This window comes from Mirounga angustirostris, unplaced genomic scaffold, assembly GCF_029215605.1.
Source record: "Mirounga angustirostris isolate CCGP_5_RB_7025 unplaced genomic scaffold, mMirAng1.0.hap1 SCAF_1, whole genome shotgun sequence".
In the NCBI taxonomy this organism is placed as follows: domain Eukaryota; kingdom Metazoa; phylum Chordata; class Mammalia; order Carnivora; family Phocidae; genus Mirounga; species Mirounga angustirostris.
Window position 1 is genome coordinate 4,642,042 of NW_026991709.1, and position 22,097 is coordinate 4,664,138.

Here is a 22,097-nt window from a genome sequence, read left to right on the forward strand (position 1 = left end):
ATTGTCACTTCCAGACATGGGAATGCCGGCATCCGCCCACCGGCCCCACATCAGTGAGTCCTTCTCCCCGCTGCGGACCCTTCCTGCCACTGTTGCGTGTTAAAGGGTCTGCACGCTGCAGATGAACAAAGATCCCCTTAGAAGACAGACTGCTCTGGATCACAGGCAGGAACAACGAGACAGTGTTTGGGGTCAGGAAACCGTGAGGCTGACCTTGGCAGTGAAGGTCCCGTCTAGAGAGTTTTCTTCTGGGCTGCACATTTGGTGGGGCTCCGTGTGTGTGGCGGAGTGTCCTAACTCGGAGCCTGCAGGACGTGAGGGGGGTGAGCTCCCCAGAGCGGCTACAGGAGAGCACCACAGACGGCTGGCTGGAAGGCGCAGAAATGTACCCTCTCGGGGTTCTGGAGACTGAAATCCAAGATCAGTGTCATGGGGCTGGTGAGGGGACACTCTGTTCCTTGCCTCCTGCAGCTTTTGGTGGCCGCTGGAAATCCCTGGCTGGTGGCTGCTTCGCTCTGATCTCCGTCCCTGTGGTCACATGGCCTCCCCCATGTCCTCTGTGTGTGTGTGTGTGTGTGTGGGTGTGTGAAACCTCCCTCTGCCTTTCTTTCAGAAGGATGCTGAAAAGGCATTTAGGGCCTATCTGGATAATCCAAGACAATCTCCCCATCTCAAGATCTTTAACTTAATCACACCTGCAAGGTCCTTTTCCGCCTTATCATGACACATTCATAGGTTCCAGGAACTAGGACATGGGTCCCTTGAGGGGGGCACCGTCCAGCCTTCCCCAGACGGTGACTGCAGGGCGGAGGGCTGCCCTTGGTTGTGCTGCCAAGCTCGGGGCACCTCTGACCTCTGCCTCCCCACTCCAGGTAGGCACCTCGGGCCCCTCGACACCCACGGGAGAGCAGCTATGGATTGGCAGAGGTGAGGACACATGCTGGGATCCACAGAGGACCCCAGAGAGCACCCAGGTCCTCCCTTCCTCCTGGCATACTCCGTGCAGCACCAACACATCCACCGTGCCCACACCCACCCAGAACGAGCCAAGGCACAGAGAGTCTGGGCTGCCCTCCCAGAGCGCTCCACGTTCGGCTGCCCATGCATGGGAATCCAGCTTGGCACACTGACCCCGAGGCTCGGTGTGAGCTTGAGTCCTATCAGGACTGTGATTTCGGGCCCTTTGCATCCTGGGCCGGGTCCTGCTCTCCAGGCTGTGGTTCCTACAGTGGCCTACGAAAGCAGGTCAGCCAGGGCCTGAGGACATGGGCACGAGGGGCGGGCCCCGCAAGGCTCATGGTGCCGTCAGGCCCGCCGCCCTGGCGCAGGCCAGTCCCTCCCAGGCTGCTGCTTTCTCTTCCCCCAAAGCTGCTCGCCTGGGAGTTGTTCTTGTTTTTTAAGATTTTATTTATTTATTTATTTACTTCAGACAGAGAGAGAATGAGAGAGAGCATGAGCCAGGTGAGGGCTGGGGTAGAGGGAGAAGCAGACTCTCCGCTGAGCAGGGAGCCCGAGGCGGGACTCGATCCCCGGACCCTGGGATCATGACCTGAGCCGAAGGCAGACGCTCAACGACTGAGCCACCCAGGCGCCCCTGTCTGGGAATTGTTCCCACCCCAGCACACACTCCTGGGGGCCCATGGAGGGGGTCAGCTGAGATCCAGCTACCCTGAATGCTTCCTCCACAGCCGGCCCCGCACGCTGGAGAAATGACAGTGAAGGCAGGTAAGTCACAGGCGGCTGACACAGGCTCGTTGCTGCTAATAGGAGGGCCTCGTGGGGCTCGGTGACCCCCAGGCTGTGGTTTGGGAGGAAGGATGCTGCAGGAGCCCCGCCCCCACCCCATGGAGCTCCTGGAGGCACCGGCTTGCCCAGAGGGCAGGGGTCTGGGTTCCCACCAGCTAGTTAGGGGCTGCCACCGTCACAGACGCTGTCCCGCCTTTTCTCTTCTTTACCGTCCTTGTCGGTGCCCTAGGGCTGCCGTGGCAAAGCAGCACCAAGTAGGGGGCTTAGAACAACGGACATGCGCTGTCTCACGGCTCTGGAGGCCAGAAGCCCCAGATCAAGGTGGCCTCAGGACCCCCTTGTAGGAGAGAGCCCTTCGGTGCCTCTTCCAGCCTCTGGTGGCAGCCGGCGGTCCCTGGTGTCCCTTAGCGTGTAGCTGCCTCGCTGCCACCCTGTCCCCCTCTTCACGTGGCTTCTCTCTGCGTCGCTATCCGAACTGCTCTCTTCTTACCGGGGCACTTCCTGTGGGCCAGGCCTCACCCAGTGTGACCTCACCTGCAAAGACCCTATTTCCAAATGAGGTCCCATTAACAGATACCAGGAGTTCAGCCTTCAACATACCCTCTTGGGGGGCGAGGGGACAATGTGAACAACAAGCCCCAAGGGTGAGCTCTGAGACAGAACCCCTAACAGCCCGGCAGGCTGACAGCGACAGCACGCGGTAAGAAGGGAGCTTGCGGCTCATTCTTTGTGGGCTTGGGGCGCAGCCCGTCGTGGCTCCTGTGGTTAAGGCATGAGCTCCTGGTTGTCAGCTCCAAGAAGCAGCACGAAAGCAAGGCGAGGATCTCACTGGGAAGGAAAGCAAGGTCTCAGCGGAGAAAACAAGGAAGCCACCTGAGCTGCTTTGGGGACCCCAGTCTGTCCTTGGGGTTTCAGTCGTTCTACTGCAAAGGCTAAAAATCACACCTTCCTATCTTTTTAGAACATCACGGAAATGATCAGAAACACCAGCCTAAGATTTGAGGAGAGCAGTTGTGAACTGAGATCTAATGGCAAGGTCAAACCGTTCTCCACGGGGCTTTTGCGGTGCTGGAAAGACGTCCCACCACCGAAGCCTGGGTCTGTCTTTTTTTTTTTTTTTTTTTAAGATTTTATTTATTTATTTGACAGAGAGAGACACAGCAAGAGAGGAACACAAGCAGGGGGAATGGGAGAAGCAGGCTTCCCGCGGAGCAGGGAGCCGGATGCAGGGCTCCATCCCAGGACCCTGGGATCATAACCTGAGCTGAAGGCAGACGCTCAATGACTGAGCCACCCAGGCGCCCCTGGGTCTGTCTTCATTAAGTTTTAGGCTTCCTCCCTATTTCAATACAGCTGATCATTTTAATTGTCGACAACCCATACTTGGAGGATAACGGCTAGCATAGTGATCCCTTTTACTCGTAAGTCTGTATCACAAACAAGGCTTGTGGAAAAAAAGCAGGAAACCAATTTAGACCAACAGCATGACCAGAACTTTGTAAGAGGGGCGCCTGGGTGGCTCAGTCAGTGAAGCATCTGCCTTCAGCTCAGGTCATGATCCTGGGGTCCTTGGATCAAGCCCCGCATCGGGCTCCCTGCTCAGCATGGAGTCTGCTTCTCCCTCTGCCCCTCCCCCGGCTTGTGTTGTCTCTCCCTGTCAAATACATTTAAAAAAATTTTAAAATAAAAAGAACTTTGTAAAAAGCACAAGCAAACTCCCTCCCACCGCAATACACACCACACAAAATACAGAGAAAGGATTTTCTTTTTAACGTACCAAAGTCTGAACAGTGGTTCTCTAGGAAGTGGAAATATGGGATGACTTCTTTCCCTTTCCTTTTTATAGGGATTTTGACCTGCAGCGTGGCAGGAATCCCTGAGGCTTGTCCTACAGCACTGAGCAAATATAACGCTTGCCCTCTCTTGAGTCTGGGACTGTGAGATTTTTGAAAGCACTCTGTCTCCTTTGGGTGAACAAGTGGGGTTTCTCTTTGTTTTTTGTTGATTGTTTTTTTTTTTGTTTTGGGGGGTTTTTGGTGCCAGTTTACTGTGGGAGGGGAGCAACTAGACTAACTTTCCCAAGGAAATACCTTAAAGTTTCCAAGATACTTGAGTCTCAGGGTAAGCAAATGCTTATCTAGGATTATTTGCCTGGTGATCCAAGTGGCTCTTTGAAAAGCCTTTCCCCCACTGTGTCAACAGTAACTCTTAGTTAAGATGTAAATTATTAACACGTTCTTCTAGAAGGAGATGCAGAATGCCCGTGAGTGCGATGTCAGTCGCCTACACCATCTTATTTTGTACTTGCTCAATATACTTACAAAGCATAAAGGCTCTAAATGTCAGGGGAACCAGGAAATGTCTCGTTTGCTCTGCAGCTTTACAGATTAGAAAGTAAATGGAATGGATCGTATTTCAAAGAGTTTTCTTAACGCCTATTGTCCACTTGCCCAAGGAATCCCTCCGGTTTGGGAAGAAAGGTTATTTCTGAGAATTGAAAAATCTGGCACCTGCTCGGGTGCCAGGCTTTTCCCAAAGCCCCCTTACTGCCCCTTGGTGACTTTATAGAACTCATTTTCCTTTAAGGAGGGCTGTCGCCTCCACGGTATGTGCGCTAATAATCAACCAGGGTCAAGTGTCAGGGGAGTGGGACAGAATAGTCCACGCACGTAATTGCCCTTCTCCGGTTGCTAGGCAGCACTTCCTTCACCAGAGATGGACAAAACAGGTTGGAGGAGATACCAGAAGAGAAGCCTTATTCCAGGTCAGCCCCACCGCCCGCTGGAAAGGGACAAGACAGAGGAGCCTCTCTCGAGGCCACCCACTCAAGAGCAGCGTTGTCTCCTTTCCTCCAGAGCCCTGCCTTCAATGGAATGGATCTGGACGCACCTGGGCGCGGGGGGGGGGGGGGGGGTTACCAAGTGCGCTCCCTGGGGGCACTCTGCCTGCCCGCTCTCTGTCTCATCAGCAGCCTCGCCTCGTTACCTCAGGACTGCCCCAGCGCCGATTGTGGGGGCCCCTGGGCTCCATGTGTTTACTGGATACCAATGTGAGACGTGTCGCTCGGCCAAGGGGAGGCTCGCGGTCCGCAGGTTCGGTGACTGCTGGTTTCATATTGTCAGATGTTTGCAGCGGCTGTCAGCGGGGTGGGATGCTCCTGCAGCCCCCTCTGGAGGCTTCTACAGTCAATTCATTCATTGTCTCCAAGAGCCCCCTGAGCAGGAGTTCTCAGTGGGGACCAGGGCTGGTTGTAGACACGTGGTCAGCTGTGCACTGACTATAGCCTTGGGCATCCAGTCTTTCAGAGCCCACTGACTCTTCCTTTAAAAAGTGGATATTTCTCCCAAGAATCAGCCCAACAGAAACGCTTGCACAAAGATATACGTGTTCATGATCACACTGTTTGTGACAGCAACAGTAACAACAAAAGACACAAGATGAAGACCATTAATAGAGGAACAATGTTATTTCAGCATCTCTGTGTATGGAAATACCACACGGGCACTAACGAGAACAGGGTAGATCTATGTGTGTGGTCATGGAAGAAGTGTCCTTGATGTTTTACCCAGAGGATCAAACTGATGAAGGATAAGCACCTTACAAAACTCTGTGTGTGGATAGACACATATCTTTTCTATTTATGTAATGTATACACCGCTAGCATTTGTAGGAGTTTGAAACACTAACCTATAAACAGTGGAAAACTAATACTTACTTCAATGGGATTCCTGTTGTGTCCCCTTTGGGAACAGTCCTCCTTTGGGAACCAGGACCTCTAAACCCATGGAGCTCACAGTGGTGGGGGTCGGCATACACAAATTCCCCGAGTGGGTCGCTGGGTGAAATGGTAAGTAGGGATCCTCCTGGTTTCCATCCCTTGGTTTCCAGACTCATGCTTTCTATCTATTATGGACTCAATACCATATAAAGGCCACTGATGAGGGCGCCTGGGTAGCTCAGTCGTTAAGCGTCTGCCTTCAGCTCAGGTCATAATCCCGGGGTCCTGGGATCGAGCCCCGCATCGGGCTCCTTGCTCCGCGGGGAGCCTGCTTCTCCCTCTCCCACTCCCCCTGCTTGTGTTCCGGCTCTCACTCTCTCTCTCTCTCTCAAATAAATAAAATCTTAAAAAAAAAAAAAAAAGGCCACTGATGTGGCGTGTCTGACGGTGTTCTAGAGGATGGTGCACCCTCCTCATGAGATGTCACCTCTAAACTGGCCTTCAACAGGCTTCTATTCCTGGAAGGCTGGGTGCTCAGGTAACTACATAGGTTATTCCTGGAAGGCTGGGTGCAGCAGGTAACTACATAGGTCTCAGTAAAGAGCATAGCCCCCTCTCCTCACCCCACGGCTCCCGCACTCATGCGCCCTCTGTGCTGGTAATAGAGACCGGCTAGCCACGGCTGGTCATGTAGTTTTGTCTACCTGACCGTGTAGCACCTCTTCACGGGGGCTGTTCTCTGAGTCGTGGTAGTCTGGTCCAGCATGCGAGAAGCTGGAAGTCACCACTCTGTCCTAACAACAAGTAAATAGCAGAAGAAATTGAAAAATCAATGGTTCTTCTTAGATCTGTAAGAGAAGTGAGGTCACAGGGCAAACCACTGCCGCCCACCCCCCCACCCCCCCCCCCCGCAAAGTGGAGGCACCTATAGGCAAATACGGAGAACCACAACTTGCTGGGGCTGGGGCCAGGGCAGGGAAACCCGGACAATAATTCACAAGTTGCTAGAGGCTCAACGTAGACAAACCTGAGAGGTTAAAAACTTCAGGGGACCCAGTCATGGGTGGGGGGGCTCCTGCACTTTTGTGAGTTTTACCTCCAAAACTCTTGGTGGTGGAGGAAAATCCCCTCATGCTTCTGGCGGGGTGAGGGGTAAAGGAACTGTCTTGAAGTACAGCAGAGCATTCTTAACAAGCCTCCCTCAGAAAAAACTATTAACCAGAGCTTAACCATCGAGGGATTTATCAGCCTAACTGACCCATGGGAAGGAAAATACCCAACTCAGCCCCTCTAGCTATCCTCTCTCACGTAAGGGGGGAAGACTGAGAAACTCTTGAGAAGGCACAGGCTCACTGGAAGCATGAGCCCTGATCACAGGACTACAGAATGCATCTCCTCCCCCGACCCCCCCACAACACCTCACCACCACGGTACTAAAGGTTATTTACAGCAGTTTTTTCTACCTAGGGCATCATGTCTGGCTATCGAGAAAAAAATCACAAGGCAAAAGGCTAAAGAACACATTTGCAGACAGAGAACACAACAGAGCCAGACATGGCCGACATGATGGAATTATCAGCCGGGAATTCAGAACAACTCTGACTAATATGCCAGAGGCTCTGATGGGTAAAGCAGACAGCATGCAAGAACAGATGGGCAAACGTAAAGAGAGAGATGGAAATCCTAAGAAAGCACCAGAAAAAAACACTAGAGACAAAAACACTGTAACAGAAATGAAGAATGCATTTGATGGGTTTCCTAGTGGACTGGACATGGCTGAGAAAGCATCTCTGAGCTGGAGGATATATCAACAGAAACCGGCAAAACTGCAACACAAAGGGAACAAAGACAAAAACCAGAGCAGAACGCCCAAAGACTGTGGGACAACACAGAAGGTATGACCTCTGTGAAGTGGGAACAGCAGAGGAGAAGCGAGAGAGAAAGCAGCGGAAGACATACCTGAAGCAATAATGACTGAGAATCCCCTAAACTACCATCAGACAGCAAACCACCTCCCCAGGAGGCTCAGAGAACACCAAGCAGCGTAAGTGCGAAAATCAACTACACCTGCGAACATCATTTCCGAACTGCAGAAAATCAGAGATAAAGAAAAAAATCCTGAATGAAGCCAAAGGAAAAAAACGCCTACCTAAACGGGACCACAGACAAGAATTACACCGGCTTCTCCTCAGAGAGGAGAGCGAAATATTTAATGTGTTGAGAGGGAAAAAGCTGTCGCCCAAGAATCCTATACCCTGCAAAATTATCCTTCAAAAGTGGAGGGAAAATAAAGACTTTCTGAGACAAATAAGTATTGAGGGAAATTTCTGCCAGTAAACCTGCTTTGCAAGAAGGTCCTTAGAGAAAAAAAAAGTAATATAAGTCAGAAACTTCGATCTATATAAACTAAGGAAGCACAATGAAGAAGGAGTAAGTGGAGGTAAAATATTAACTTTTATTTTTCTTATTTTTAGTTGATTTGGCGTAATGGTTTGTTCAAAATGATAATACCAACAATATATTTGATTAAGCTTATGCATATACTATATACATAAACATAAGCATACACATCATGCTTATATACATATGTAGTATATAAGCATATATAGAAACACATTTATATGAAATAATTATGGTTTTATATTTAAAGTGGGATTTCTGAAAAAAAAATAAAGTGGGATTTCTGGTAGATAGCAGACAGTTGGTCTTGCTTTTTTATCCAATTTAAAAATCTGTCTTTTGGGGAACCTGGGTGGCTCAGTTGGTTGAGCGACTGCCTTCGGCTCAGGTCATGATCCTGGAGTCCCGGGATCGAGTCCCACATGGGGCTCCCTGCTCGGCAGGGAGTCTGCTTCTCCCTCTGACCCTCCTCCTTCTCATGCTCTCTGTCTCTCATTCTCTCTCTCTCAAATAAATAAATAAAATCTTAAAAAATAAAAAAAAATAAAATAAAAAATAAATAAAAATCTGTCTTTTGATTTTGGTGTTTAGACCTTTTACATTTAATGGGAGTTGTTGATATACTGAGGTGTAAAATACCTTCTTGCTGGTTGTGTTCAATTTGTGCATCCGTTCTTTTTTTCTCTTTCTCTTCTTTTCAGGTTTAGCATTTTTAATTATCCCGTTTCATCTCTACTTTTGGCCTCATCAGTTACACATCTTTTCAAAGTGGATTGGTGGAGAGTTTATAATTTACACCTTTAGTAGAACACGATCTACCTCCAAATGCTATTATGCCGTTCCTCTGTGGTGTTGGGACTCTGTAGCAGTGTACTTCCACGTCACATCATCTGAGGGGCTGCTGTCTCCTTTACCTCTACACGTGTGAAGAACCCCCAGTGCATTGCGACGGTGTCTGCTCTAGACAGTCGATTATCTTGTAAAGCTTTTTATATTGAGCTTCTCTCTAGAATCATTTCTAGAGCCATTTTTTCCCTTGCGTACATCAGGTTTCTCTCTGCTCTCCCAGTCACTGGCTTGAAGAAATTTTCTTAATATTTCTGGTAGTGCGTGTCTGTGGTTGGTTAATCTCTCTCCGTTTTTGTTTATCTGAGCAAGTGTTTATTTCACTTTAACTTTTACTTTTTTTTTTTTTAATTTTATTTATTTGAGAGAGAAAGAGAATGAGCAAGAGAGCACAAGCTTGGGGGGGCGGTGTGAGAGGCAGAGGGAGAAGCAGGCTCCCTGATGAGCAAGGAGCCCAATGCAAGGCTCCATCCCAAGACCTTGGGATCATGACCTGAGCCGAAGACAGATGCTTAATGGACTGAGCCACCCAGGTGCCCCTTACTTTAATTTTTAAAGATGCTTTTTTAAAACCTTCTTAGGATTGACAGATTTTTCTTTTAGTATCTTAAAGATGTCTTTCCATTGTCTTTTGAATTGTATGCTTTCTAATTAGACTCTGAAGAAATTCTCATCTTTGTTATGTATGGAGCATGTCTTTTTCATGCAGATACCTTCAAGATTTCCTCTTCTCTTTTTTTTTTTTTAAAGATTTTATTTATTTATTTGAGAGAGAGAATGAGAGAGAGAGAGCACATGGGGGGGGTCAGAGGGAGAGGCAGACCCCCTGCTGAGCAAGGAGCCTGATATGGGACTCGATCCTGGGACTCCAGGATCATGACCTGAGCCGAAGGCAGTCGCTTAACCAACTGAGCCACCCAGGCGCCCCTCTTTTGGTTTTATAGTCAGATTTTAATGATGTATCCAGGTCATTATTTTTTGTAGGAGTCAGGGGCTGATTTATCCTACTGAAGGTGCTCTGAGCTTCTTGGATCTATCATTTTATGTCTTTCATTATTTTTAGAAAGTTCATAAATTTTAAGAAATTAAATATTTCTTCTGCCTTATTCTCTTTCTCCTGTTTTTCTGGGACCTTAATTACATGCATTAGTGATGATTTAATATTGTCCTAGAGCTCTTTGAGGTTTTATTCTTGTTTTTTCCTCTACTATTTTTCTCCTTGGGTTTTAATATGGGCTATATCTATTTACTTATCTTTAAATTTAATGATTCCACACTTGGCTGTGTCAAGTCTACTGATGAGCCCATTGAAGGGATTTATTTTTGATATTGTATTTTGATTTTTACATAATCTTTTTGACTCTTTCTTATAGTACCCATCTCTCTGCTGAAATTCTCCATCTGTTCTTACATGTAGTCTATGTTTTACCCTTGATGATTTAACTTATTAATCTTAGTTATTTTATTTGTTTATTCATTTGAAGCCTTACATCCCCCACATGATTCAATGCTTTAGTCCATTCTGAATGTAACTGTTATTCTAAATTTAACATTTATCATTCCTATGCTTTTATTTATGAATTTACCACACATGTCCCCCCAATCATTTGGCACATCTCTTAACTTCTCTTACATATTTGCTACTTTTTAAACTCTTTGGGGCATTTAGGATATTTTCTTTGGATCTGCCTTCTGATTTCTCTAATTCTCTCTTCTGCTGTGTCTAATATTCTCTTTAAGTTTTCAACTAAATTTTTAATTTTTATTACTTGATTTTTTTTATTTCTAGGAGTTTTCGTTGTTTCCCTCAAGTCTGTTTGTTTCTTCTATTTTAATAGATTCTTGCTCTGTTCTCATATTTATAGTTCTGTCTTTTATTTCTTTAAACATATTAACTTGGTGTTTTTCTTTTATAGGAATGCTGTACATTACATTCCCCAACTCATTTGTCTTATAACTGGAAGTTTGTAAGTTTTGACCACCTTCACCCATTTCACCCACCCCCTGCCCCCACCTCTGGAATTATTATTATTATTATCATTAATATTATTTTGATTCCACATATAAGTGAGATCATAGAGTACAGTTGACCCTTGAACAACATGAGCTTGAATTGCATGGATTTTTTTTAAAAATACAGTACAGTAATGTAAATGTATTTTCTCTTCCTCATGGTTTTTAAATAACATTTTTTCTCTAGCTTACTTTATTGTATGACTACAGCATATAATACATTAACATACAACATATATGTTAATTGACTATATTATCAGTAATGATTCTGGTCAACAGTAGGCTATTAGTAGTTAAGCTTTTGGGGAGTCAAAAGTTATATGTGAATTTCTGACTTGCAGGGGGTCAGTGCTCCTAACCCCCACATTGTTCAAGGTCAACTGTATTTGCCTTTCTCTGTCTGACTTATTTTACTCATCATAGTTGTTTTACTGTTTCTGTCTGATAGCTCTAACATCTGGGTCATTTTTGAGTTCAGTTTTGTTGAGCTTTGAGTCTAGCTTTGTCCCTTGTCAATAGATTGATCTTTTTTCCTTGCTTTTTTCTATGTCTTCTAATTTTTTATTGAATATCAGATATCATGTATTGATTGAAATGGACATAAACAGTGTTTCCTCCGGGAAATGGGTGAGTCTCTTCTGTCAGGTCATCATTGTGGTAGGGGAAGTTTGGATCAACCTACTCAGATGTTGACCCTGGTTTGGGTTTTGTTGTTATTGTGATGACCTCCAAGGTACCTAAGACTTTGGATTCCCTTGTGGTGGGTTTCCAGGCATGTACTTCAGGCCAGGGCTAGAGACACAGTGCTCTTGCTCTGCCCTAAGTTTTCAGCTCTCTCTGTGTGCCTGGTACACGGAGGGGACCTCTACACAGGCCTGCCTCCCCCAGGGATTGCCACTGCTCCTGCAGGTGTACCAGTCAGGCTGAGGTGGGAACAGGAAGACTCTGTTGTCCTGGCCCTGGGTCAGTCTTATTTTTTTATTTTTTATTTTTTAAATATATTTTATTTATTTATTTGAGAGAGAGAGAGCACGTGCAAGCGAGAGAGCACAAGCAGGGGGAGCAGCAGAGGGAGAGGGAGAAGCAGACTCCCCATTGAACAAGGAGCCTTATGTAGAGCTTGATCCCAGGACCCTGAGATCATGACCTAAGCTGAAGGCAGACGCTTCACCTACTGAGCCACCCAGGTGTCCTGGCCCTGGGTCAGTCTTGAGCAGGGCCTATGTGCCTGGGTCTTGGAGGGTGAGGCTTTCTCACTTCCTGCTACTCTTCCTGGCAATGGCCAGACTCCACTTTGTAGTTGGGGTGGGTTTGTGTGAGCTTTCCCTGCCCTCCCTGTCATAGCGCTCCAATTCCCATCCCCTATTCAGTGCGGGTAGTTTTTCCTCTGCCCTTCCCCAACTACAAATGAGTCTCAGGTGGTGGATGTGGGGAGGGAACCTTCCCCCTGCACCCTCCAAGGACCCCTCACCTCCAGCTGAGCAATTGGAGAGAGGGCTCTTTGAGGAGGGGCTGCTCTGCTTATGGCTGCATATGTCTTCAAGAAAAGAACTTAAAAATACATGAAGATAAACCAGAAGGACAAGCTGTATCAGGAAAGCATGGTTTATTTGGCTCACACAGGGTTGGTTCCCTGCTGGAGACAGAGGACCCCGGAAACCAGGGCCTCCCAGAGGGTACAGGCAGGGTCACAGAGGGTTCCAGATCATCCTGCTACATCCTTGCCACAGACTTCAGAGGGTCCGTTGGGCATGTTCTTCATCTGCCCTGTGCAGAACCTGGAGGCCACTGAAGACTTGTTCCAGGAGGGGAGCAGGTGTGGCCCCCTGTGCCCTGGGAGCAGCTGGGTGGGAGGCTCATGGTCAGAAGCAGGACGGGGTGCTACAAGAGATGGGTCTGCAGAGCAGGGTGGGGTGGGAGGGCTGGCAGCCCCCGGAGGACTGGCAGGAGGGGGCCATGAACACGAGGGGCTTGTAGCTCACGGGCAGGCAAACAGAGGACTGGCAGGAGGGGACCACATACACGGCGGGCTTGCAGCTCACGGGCACGGACACGGCGGGCTGGCAGCTCACGGGCACGTAGCAGGACGCCTGGCAGGAGCTGGGGGTGCAGCAGGACGCCTGGCAGCCCGTGGAGCAGCTGGTGAAGCTCATGGTGGTGTGGGGCTGGAGTGGAGTCAGGGAGGAGGGCGGTGATGTCTGGAGGCTCCTTCCCCGGGCAGCCTTTATACCCGGGCTCTAGGCGTCCGGGCAACACAGAAGCACAACTTGTTGACTTCCTCATAGTTGTTTCCACCATGTTTCCCCCAACATCTGTGGGACGCACTCTCCTGTGTTATGCTCCACTATAACACATTTAGCTTAGAGGCCAATTTCTTCTTCTGTAAACAGGATCTTCTGGTTTGCCTGTGCGTGGGGTTCGTGCTATTTCTCCAGGCCAGTAATGTGCACATAACATCACGCTCCACTCAGGACCGCGTCCTTTATTCCTTTTCGTCTCATGCCCTTCAGTGGTGACTTCGAGGCAGTGATGCATTTTGAGCTTTTATTTTGTATAGGAAAGCATTAAACTAGCGATCTGTAAACTGGGAAGCAGGGAAGTCTGTGGGACAAACCTGGCTTGCTTCTTGTTTTGTAAATAAAGTTTTATTGGAAACAGCCATGCTCATTTGCTTACGTATTGTCTAGGGCTTGCACTATAATGCAGAGTGGTTATGAGAGAGACCATGCCCCTGCAAAGCCTGAAATATTTAATATTTTCCCTTTATAGAAAGGTGACCAACTTCTGCCTCCTAGTAATCTATACAATAATGGATTTGTTCATGCAACAAATATATATTGTGTGTTGGCTACAGAGACATCCTAGGCTCGTGAGCCTTGTGGGGCAATGAATAAATGAGAGCATGAAAGTTAATGCATGAAATGATTCCAGAGCAGTCTGAGTCCCGGAAAGGAAAACAGGTTCAACAGGTAGAGAGGAATAGGGGTGCTGGCGAGTGGTTTGAGGACCTCTGTGTGGAGGCGATGCTGAGCTGGCATGTGGGTGACATGGATGGGGCAGGGGTGGTGTTCCAAGCAGAAGCAGCCATGGGGGCGTGAGGACACTGCTGCAGAAATGGGCATGTTCCTGGAACAGTGGGAAATCCTGCAGTGTAGGCGCTGGGTCACAGGTGCAGGTGGTCAAGTGCAGACCACACAGCTTGAGTCCAAGCATCACAGTCCCGGGCCAACAGAATAAGAAAGACTGTCAATACGAAGACACATCAGTAGGAATTACCCAATCTGAAAAAGAGAGAACAAAATTAAGAATCATGAAGAGGGTCTATGGACAATATCAAGAAGTCTAATAATAAGCAATTTTAACCCAAGGAGGAGAAGAGAATGATATTGAAGCATAAAAAATGGACAAAATTCCCAATTTTTTTAAAGTAGGCTCCATGCCCAGCGTGGAGCCCAGTTCAGGGCTTGAACTCACTACCCTGAGATCAAGACCTGAGCTGAGATCAAGAGTTGGATGCCCAGCCGACTGGGCCACTCAGGCACACCCCCCAAATTTGTTTTTTTAATTCTAACTTACAGACCCAAGAGTCTCAGAAAACCCCTAAAGCCCCAGCATAATTTGGCACAATGGTAAAGACCACAGACTCCAGAGTGAAACTGAGCAGCTTCAATTTCTGCTTCTTCACCCCAGTGGTGCGAGCACACAAACATCATGGAATCTAACTGCGCCTCCATGTAAGAGGGGTATCACCTACCCCTTGGATGGCGGCAAGGATTGGTGACTAGTCAGTGATGAGCTGATCCAGGTAAAAGGCTTAGCACGGTGCCGGGCACAAAGCTGGGACTGGATGACATGGTGGATGACATGGCCACGGCTGTCCCCAGTGAGGAGCCCAGCTGCTTGGCTCTGGTCCATTGGGAAGACCTTCTGGATCACGGAGTTTCCAAATCAAAATGGGGGACCCCTGGTCTGGCGAGCAGGATGGTGCTTATGTGGACAGAGGACAGGGTATGTAAGCTGGGGGAGGACCTTGAACATCCTGATGTGGGGTCTCCTATCCCCCGCTGATGGTCCTTCACCATCCAACCTGGGCTCTGAGTCCAGAAATCACAGGCCTGCTGGGTCGTACTGAGCCTCCAGCTGTTGCAGTTTCCTGAACCGAGTCACTTCCCCCAGAAACTCCAGGAAGAGACGCACAGAGGAGGAGGAGGAGGAGGAGGAGGAGGCAAACAATCAGGCAACCAGGAGGAAGGCACCTGTGTGGCTTGTTGCCAGGATGCCACAGCCCGGGTATAAAGGCTGCCTGGGGAAGGAACCTCCAGACCAGCCCTGTCCTCCACCCTGACTCCACTCCAGCCCCACACCGCCATGTACTTCACCAGCTGCTCCACGGGCTGCCAGCCGGCCAGCTGCACCCCCAGCTCCTGCCAGACATCCTGCTGTGTGCCCGTGAGCTGCCAGACGTCCTGCTGTACCCCCAGCTCCTGCCAGACGTCCTGCTACGTGCCCAGTCCCTGCCAGGTGACCTGCTGCGTGCCTGTGAGCTGCCAGACGTCCTGCTGCACCCCCAGCCCCTGCCAGACGTCCTGCTGCGTGCCCATGAGCTACAAGCCTGCTGTGTGCCTGCCCGTGAGCTGCAAGCCAGTTGTGTGCCTTCCCGTGAGCTACAAGCCCATTGTGTATGTGGCCCCCTCCTGCCAGTCCTCAGGGGGCTGCCAGCCCTCCTGCCCCACCCTGGTCTGCAGGCCTGTCCCCTGTGGCATCCCTAATTGCAGCTGAGCCCATGGCCTCCTAGGACCCCTCCTCTGTGCGGTCAGAAGTGGCTGCTCTCCGAACTCCTACCAGGCGGCCCAGACATCATCCACTTCAGACCTTCTGGACCCGGCTGACCATCTTACAGCTAACCAGGCAGAGAGTCACCCCCAGTGTCCCTGGCCCTGGCCTGGGCCATTCACCCAGCACCCACCTGGCTGGTGCGGAGTGCCCAGGCTCGCAGCCACCAACACAAAGGTCTAATAAATCCCAGAGTGCATTCGAAGTCCCCCCGAGTGTGTGTGGTGTCCCTTAGCGCCTTTCCCTAAACTGCTTCCTCCAGGGGGAGCTCCCAGAATCCAGGAAAGCTCCCTCTGCGGAGAAGCCACAGGTTACCAGATGGCGGTGCACAGGGCACTGAGCACTCAAAGGTGGCCTCTTGGGCGAGTGGGCGCTCCTAGCTCAGCCTGACGGGCCCCCAGGGCTTCCTTTGTCCCACTTTGTCCCTTGAACCAGTGAGGTTATTTCTTACTCTGCTGGGTGGGACTGAGGGCGAATCCCTAACTTTCTGATCTGACCCCTTTTAGGTAAAAAGGTCTCCTGCTCAGCAATTAATATGCGAAGCCAACCTGGTCTAAAAATTAAAAGTGTACGCTCCCTAGGGGCGCCTGGGTGGCTCAGTTGGTTAAGTGACTGCCTTCGGCTCAGGTCATGATCCTGGAGTCCTGGGATCGAGTCCCACATCAGGCTCCCTGCTGAGCAGGGAGTCTACTTCTCCCTCTGACCCTCCCCCCTCTCATGTGCTCTCTCTCTCATTCTCTCTCTCTCAAATAAATAAATAAAATCTTTAAAAAAAAAAAAAAGAGTTGGAGGGGCGCCTGGGTGGCTCAGTTGGTTAAGCGACTGCCTTCGGCTCAGGTCGTGATCCTGGAGTCCCGGGATCGAGTCCCGCATCAGGCTCCCTGCTCGGCAGGGAGTCTGCTTCTCCCTCTGACCCTCCTCCCTCTCATGCTCTCTGTCTCTCATTCTCTCTCTCGCAAATAAATAAAAAATTTAAAAAAAAAAAGTGTACTCTCCCTAGAAGAGTATACCTCCTCCTCCTCCCATTCGGGGGGACAGGGCTTTGTGGGTAACTTCGTGGCCCTGGAGATGTCCACGTCCTCATCCCCACAACTGGTGGATACAGCCCTACAGGCGAGGCGGCGTCCCAGACGGGGTGGACTGAGGGTCTTGCAATGGGAGCCGTCCTGGATTGGCCGGGTGGGCTCGCGTCATCCCAGGGATTGGGGAGGAGGGAGAGGAAGGGCTGCCGCGGAAGACGAGGCCGTGGGAAGCGGGGCACCGTGCTGTGGGCTTGGAGCACCGTCCCCTCCGACTGGCTCTCTCCCGGGCAAAGGTAGCCGCTGACCGTGTAGACGCCCCGTCTATGAGCAGTCCAACTGACCTTGTAGATGCCCCACGGGGCAGGTGGTCCGCTAGCGGCTGGGCGGGACAGCGAGCAGGCTGAGCGGGCGCTGCGGGAGGACCCGGCCCGGCCACACCTTGGTTTTAGCCCCTGAGGCCGCTCCAGACTCTGGCCTCCGGGCCGGCAGAGTCTGCTGGAGCTGCCGCAGCCACCGGGGGTGCCGTCTGTGTCCGGGCCACGGCACAGACCCAGCTCGGTCGCACGGCCCCGGACGGCCGCCCTCCTGGGTGCTCCCGCGGGGAGCCTGCACTGTTCCGGGCCGGGAAACTGGCCCGGAAACCAGACCTGCCCCTGACAGCGTGGGCTTAGCCCCTGTGGTGTGACCACGGGCCACCCAAGAGCAAGGGCGCTGGGGCCGCCCCGGAGACGGGCGGGAGGCACGCAGAGAGGGACGGTCATCAGCACAAGGGAGCCGAGGCCCACCAGGGCGCGGGGGGAGCTGCGTGAGAACCAGGAGTCTAAGGGGAGCGCCATCAAGGGGGTCCTTCCTGCGGCAGGACCACGTATCCACGCATCTGGAAACATCCATGATCGTGAGGTCGGGGTTATAAGGATGGGGATTCAGCAGGGACTCCCAGAGCACCTCCCGTGCGCGGCTCCTCCCCACCCTTGGTCCCACGCACAGGCCACCACCGGCCGCCGGTCTCACCACCAGGGGTGTCCAGCACCTGCGCGTCACGCCCTGGCCTTGCAGACACCCTCCCTCCAGGCGCCCCCGCGGCCACGGCTCCAACCACCGGACAGCGGGGGGCCTGCCCCGTCTCCCCAGTGATGCCTCTGAGGGCGGGGACCATCCCAGCCTCAGGCACGTTGGCTGACGGGGTGTGCGGGTCTGGGGATCCCACAGAAGGGCTCACCGACATCGACAATTTAGCCTTGTCGCCAAACTATGAGCCCGCGTTAAAGAAGCTTCCCAAGTAAAGACCCCGTCACCTCTGACTTCACCATCTCCACCGCTGGGCAATGGTGGCCGGCTGACTGCGTAGACGCGCTGTCTGTGAGCAGCCTGGCTGACTGTGTAGACACCCGACTGTGAGCAGTCTGGCTGACTGCGTAGATGCCCCAGCCTGGAGCAGTCCAGCTGACTGTGTAGACACACCCTGTCTGTGAGCAGTCCGGCTGACTGCATAGACACCCGACTGTGAGCAGCCTGGCTGACTGCGTAGACACCCGACTGTGAGCAGCCTGGCTGACTGCGTAGACACCCGACTGTGAGCAGCCTGGCTGACCGTGTAGACACCCTGTCTGTGAGCAGCCTGGCTGACTGCGTAGACACCCCAGCCTGGAGCAGTCCGGCTGACCGTGTAGACACCCGACTGTGAGCAGTGTGCCTGATCGTATAGACACCCCATCTCTGAGCACTCCCGCTGACCATGTAGATGGCCCATCTGTGAGAAATCTGGCTGACTGTGTAGATGCCCCGTCTGTGAGCAGTCTAGCTGACCGTTAGCCACCCTGACCAGAAGCAGCCTGGCCACAGGATGACCGGCCGTGTCTTCTGCAGCTGTGAACGACTTTCCCGCAGGAGCCGTGAGAAGGTCCTGGATGTTCTCGTGCCACGGGGCCAGAGCAGGGGTGCATCCTGCAGTCCTTCCCATGCACTATTTGCCAAACTGTGGTTTGCTGGTTTCCACGTGAGTCAACATTCCTGTACTTCACTCTTTTGGGTTACGGATGAGGTGGAACCTTCCTCCAGGTCTTTAACTCTGTGCCGTGAAGAATCCACTGAGGTCTCAGTATCTATGCAGATGGCCATGTTTTTTTTTAAATTTTGAAAGAACAAGTAATGGGCACAGATTTTGGATAAATTCAGGCCAACTGAGGGATTTAAGAGTCAAGGCGGGTTTACTACCCAGCCTCTTTCTCTTTAAAGACCCCCTTAGGGTTTTTGCTCGGTCTCCTCTTCCCTGAGTAGAGCTAACTCGGGGTAGGGGTGAAGCCAGCCTCTGTGAGGAGATACCTTCTATTCCTCCCTCCACCTGCCGGACCTCTGCTATTCTGCTCCTGTGGGCCTCTTCCGTCTGTTCCTGGCACAAGGGATCAGTAGGGAGCCTGATGCTGACCTGGCTGGTCTGACTGGTGGCCACTTGACCCTCTAGTGCTAGAGGTCCACTGAGACTGCAGGCTCATCCTCTTCCACGGTCCTGAGGATTTGTCAACAAGGCATCTTTTTGCTCCCTGTCTCCTCAATCAGGCCTTGAGATCTTGAGTAGAATGAATGATGTCTGAACTGACCCCTGCACCCCTCTTGGGGCCTACAGGGATTTGCTGGTGCTTCAGATCATCAGCCCTTGTGCCCAGCCCAGCATGCAGGCATTCCTCTGTGTGGACACCTCTCTCCAAGGGAGTCAGCACGGTGCTAGGTACTGGACCCTCCAGTTCCCACCAGTTAGGGTTGTGCTGCTCCCCAGCTCACCTTTAACCTGCATGGGCAGGGGCCCAGGTGTGGGCTGGAGCTCTAAGCTTTGTGCAACCACTCTCACCCCCCGGGCCCAGGCGTGGAGGGCTCTTCACTGTGGGGAGGGTGGGGCTGCGGGGCAGGGGAGGGACGTAGAGTGTGCAGATCCACATTCAGACACCTCTCAGGTGCTTTGAACCTGGAATTTGAGAATATGCCTTTATTGTTTGCTTCCACTGGGGCAGAGCTCCAGTCTGGAGTGGTCTCTGGGCTCCGAGGAAGAGGAGAAAACAAACTGGTCTCTAGGTCATGACACAAACATTTTATTGATTATAGCAATTGGCCTTTGTCACGCGGAACACAAGCAACCGATCCTACAGAAGAGGGTTCCTGGGGTGCCGCAGTCCACCTCCGTTGAGGGACTTGTGGGCCATTTCTTGGCAGAAAGGGGTGGCGGCATGTTCGAATCCCCAGTAGGCAGCAGCTGTGTGTCCACCGAGGGGCCGAGGGGTGGTCCTGGTGCCCACAGAGGGGCGTCAGGGCTCCTGAGAGAGGACATTTGTGCCCAGGAACAAAGGTGGCAGCACCAGATGCAGAGGTTCAAGCTGGTTCAGCAGCAGGACTTCTGGGCCGAGGCGGGCACGCAGCAGGCCTGGCGGGGGCCCACGGGCCGGCAGAGCAGGGACACGCAGGAGGAGGGTCTGCAGCAGGACGAGGAGCAGGGGCTGGGCCGGCTACAGGAGGGGGCTGAGCAGGGGGAGGCCTCGCAGCAGACAGGGGTGCAGCAGACGGGCTTGCAGCAGACAGGGGTGCAGCAGAGAGGCTTGTAGCAGGCAGGGGTGCAGCCGACGGGCTTGCAGCAGACAAGGGTGCAGCAGACAGGGGTGAAGCAGAGGGGCTTGCAGCAGGCAGGGGTGCAGCAGACGGAAGGACCACAGGCTTCCTGGCAGGGGGAGGAGCTGCAGCAGGAGGGCTGGCAGCTAGACTGTTGGCAGCATGAGGAGGCCGAGCAGGGGGAGGCCTGGCAGCAGACAGGGGTGCAGGAGACGGGCTTGCAGCAGACAGGGGTGCAGCAGACGGGCTTGCAGCAGACGGACGCGCCGCAGGCCTCCTGGCAGGGGGAGGAGCTGCAGCAGGAGGGCCGGCAGGAGCTGGTGCAGGCTGATTGGCAGGGGCTGGACCCGCAGCTCACGGGGGTGCAGATGAGGGTCAGGCAGGAGGCCGGGGTGCAGCCGCTGGACTGGCAACAGCTGGGGGTGCAGCAGGGGGCCTCGCAGCAGCTCTCTGGGCAGTCGTCCACCTGCCAGGAGGAGTCGGGGCAGGAGTCCCAGGAGCCGGGCAGGCAGACGCGGCTGCCGTAGCTCAGATCGTTGGAGCAGACGGACAGGGTGGACGCGGCCATGGCGGGGGCGGTGGGGCTGGAGGAGGGTGTGACTGTGAGTGGGAGTGGGAGTGTGTGAGTGTGTGTGAGTGTGTGAGGTGCTCGGGCTGTCTGTCGGCTTTTATACCCTCCAGCGTATTGTCCCAGGCGTCGGCTCACCACGCCTCCCTTCCTTGTTGGTCTGAGAGCTGGTTACAGGGAAGACCTCATTAGCGCCCGCTTATTTTCTACAATTAGTTTTTACTCAGTAAACTGGTGAGTCTGTTGCAGGACTCTGTTTTCCTGTCGATTCTTTGTTGGGCTCCAGAAAACTTGTGGAAAATATTTGAGGCAGGTTTTGCTGAGGGACTACCACGGTTTCTAAGGTCACATTCTTGCAGGGGCTGGTGTGAGATCGGGATCCCTCACACCAGCCACACCGGTGTGTGAACACTCGGGAAGGACTCCCAGGGCCATTGCAGGTCCAACTGTAAAGCATCTACAAGGAATATCAGGAGGGTAAGAAATGCACAAAATAGTAAACCTTGAACAAGGAACACACGCAATGTGTGTGCACTGGGGACCCGAGACAGTCATGGGCCAGAAACTTAGGGCGGTAGAATCCTCCCCTTGCCCCCTGATCCGTCATCATTGGTGTCATTTCAATCAAAACCCAAAGGGATCTTTTTGGCACATAAATTGAAGATACTGGACGGCCAGAAAATATGGGTAGGATGCATGATGGATGAAAGGTTAATATGAAATTTAAAAGTCCTTACAAACAAGGCAGGAGAGGGTACAAAAGAATCAAATACAAAATCGAAAACATTCAAATTTCCAATAAGCATCTGGAAAGCTACCTGAGTTCATTAATGAAGTTTCTCAAATTAAAACATAAATGTCCCACCTGTAAGATCAGCCAAAATTTACCATGTTAATAATTTCCAGTGCTGCTGAGCGTGGGGGCCTCACCCCTAGAAACCCCCAGCAGGCATGATTTTTACAAATGAACCCATAATATATAAAATTTATGATTTTACCCATTTTAAAGTGTACAAGTCAGTGGCATTTAGCAAAGTCACAATGTTGTGCAACCATGACCACCATCTAGTTCCAGAACATTCTCATCACTCCAGAAGGAAATCCCGAACTATTAAGGGGTCCCTCTGCAACCCCCATCAGTCACTAATCTGCTTTCTCTCTCTATGGATTTGCCTCTTCCACACCTTTCACATGTAAGGAATCACACAATACATGGCCTCTTTTTTTTTTTTTTTTAAGATTTTATTTATTTATTTGAGAGAGAGAGAATGAGAGACAAAGATCATGAGAGGGAGGAGGGTCAGAGGGAGAAGCAGACTCCCTGCCGAGCATGGAGCCCGATGCAGGACTCGATCCC

General features: G+C 51.5%; 3 protein-coding genes across 3 annotated transcripts; 1 reads left to right on the forward strand and 2 right to left on the reverse strand.

Moving 5' to 3' along the window:
- Positions 1-12,585: 12,585 nt before the first annotated feature.
- On the reverse strand, positions 12,586-12,876 carry LOC123842979 (keratin-associated protein 12-1-like). Its single transcript, XM_045872123.2, has one exon. The coding sequence runs from the start codon at positions 12,874-12,876 to the stop codon at positions 12,586-12,588; it is 291 nt and encodes a 96-aa protein (XP_045728079.2).
- A 2,215-nt stretch (positions 12,877-15,091) lies between these two features.
- LOC135362417 (keratin-associated protein 12-1-like) lies at positions 15,092-15,502 on the forward strand. Its single transcript, XM_064577312.1, has one exon. It carries the CDS (start codon positions 15,092-15,094, stop codon positions 15,500-15,502), a length of 411 nt encoding a protein of 136 aa, XP_064433382.1.
- A 4,446-nt stretch (positions 15,503-19,948) lies between these two features.
- On the reverse strand, positions 19,949-20,740 carry LOC135362419 (keratin-associated protein 10-12-like). Its single transcript, XM_064577318.1, has one exon. The coding sequence runs from the start codon at positions 20,738-20,740 to the stop codon at positions 19,949-19,951; it is 792 nt and encodes a 263-aa protein (XP_064433388.1).
- Positions 20,741-22,097: the final 1,357 nt, after the last annotated feature.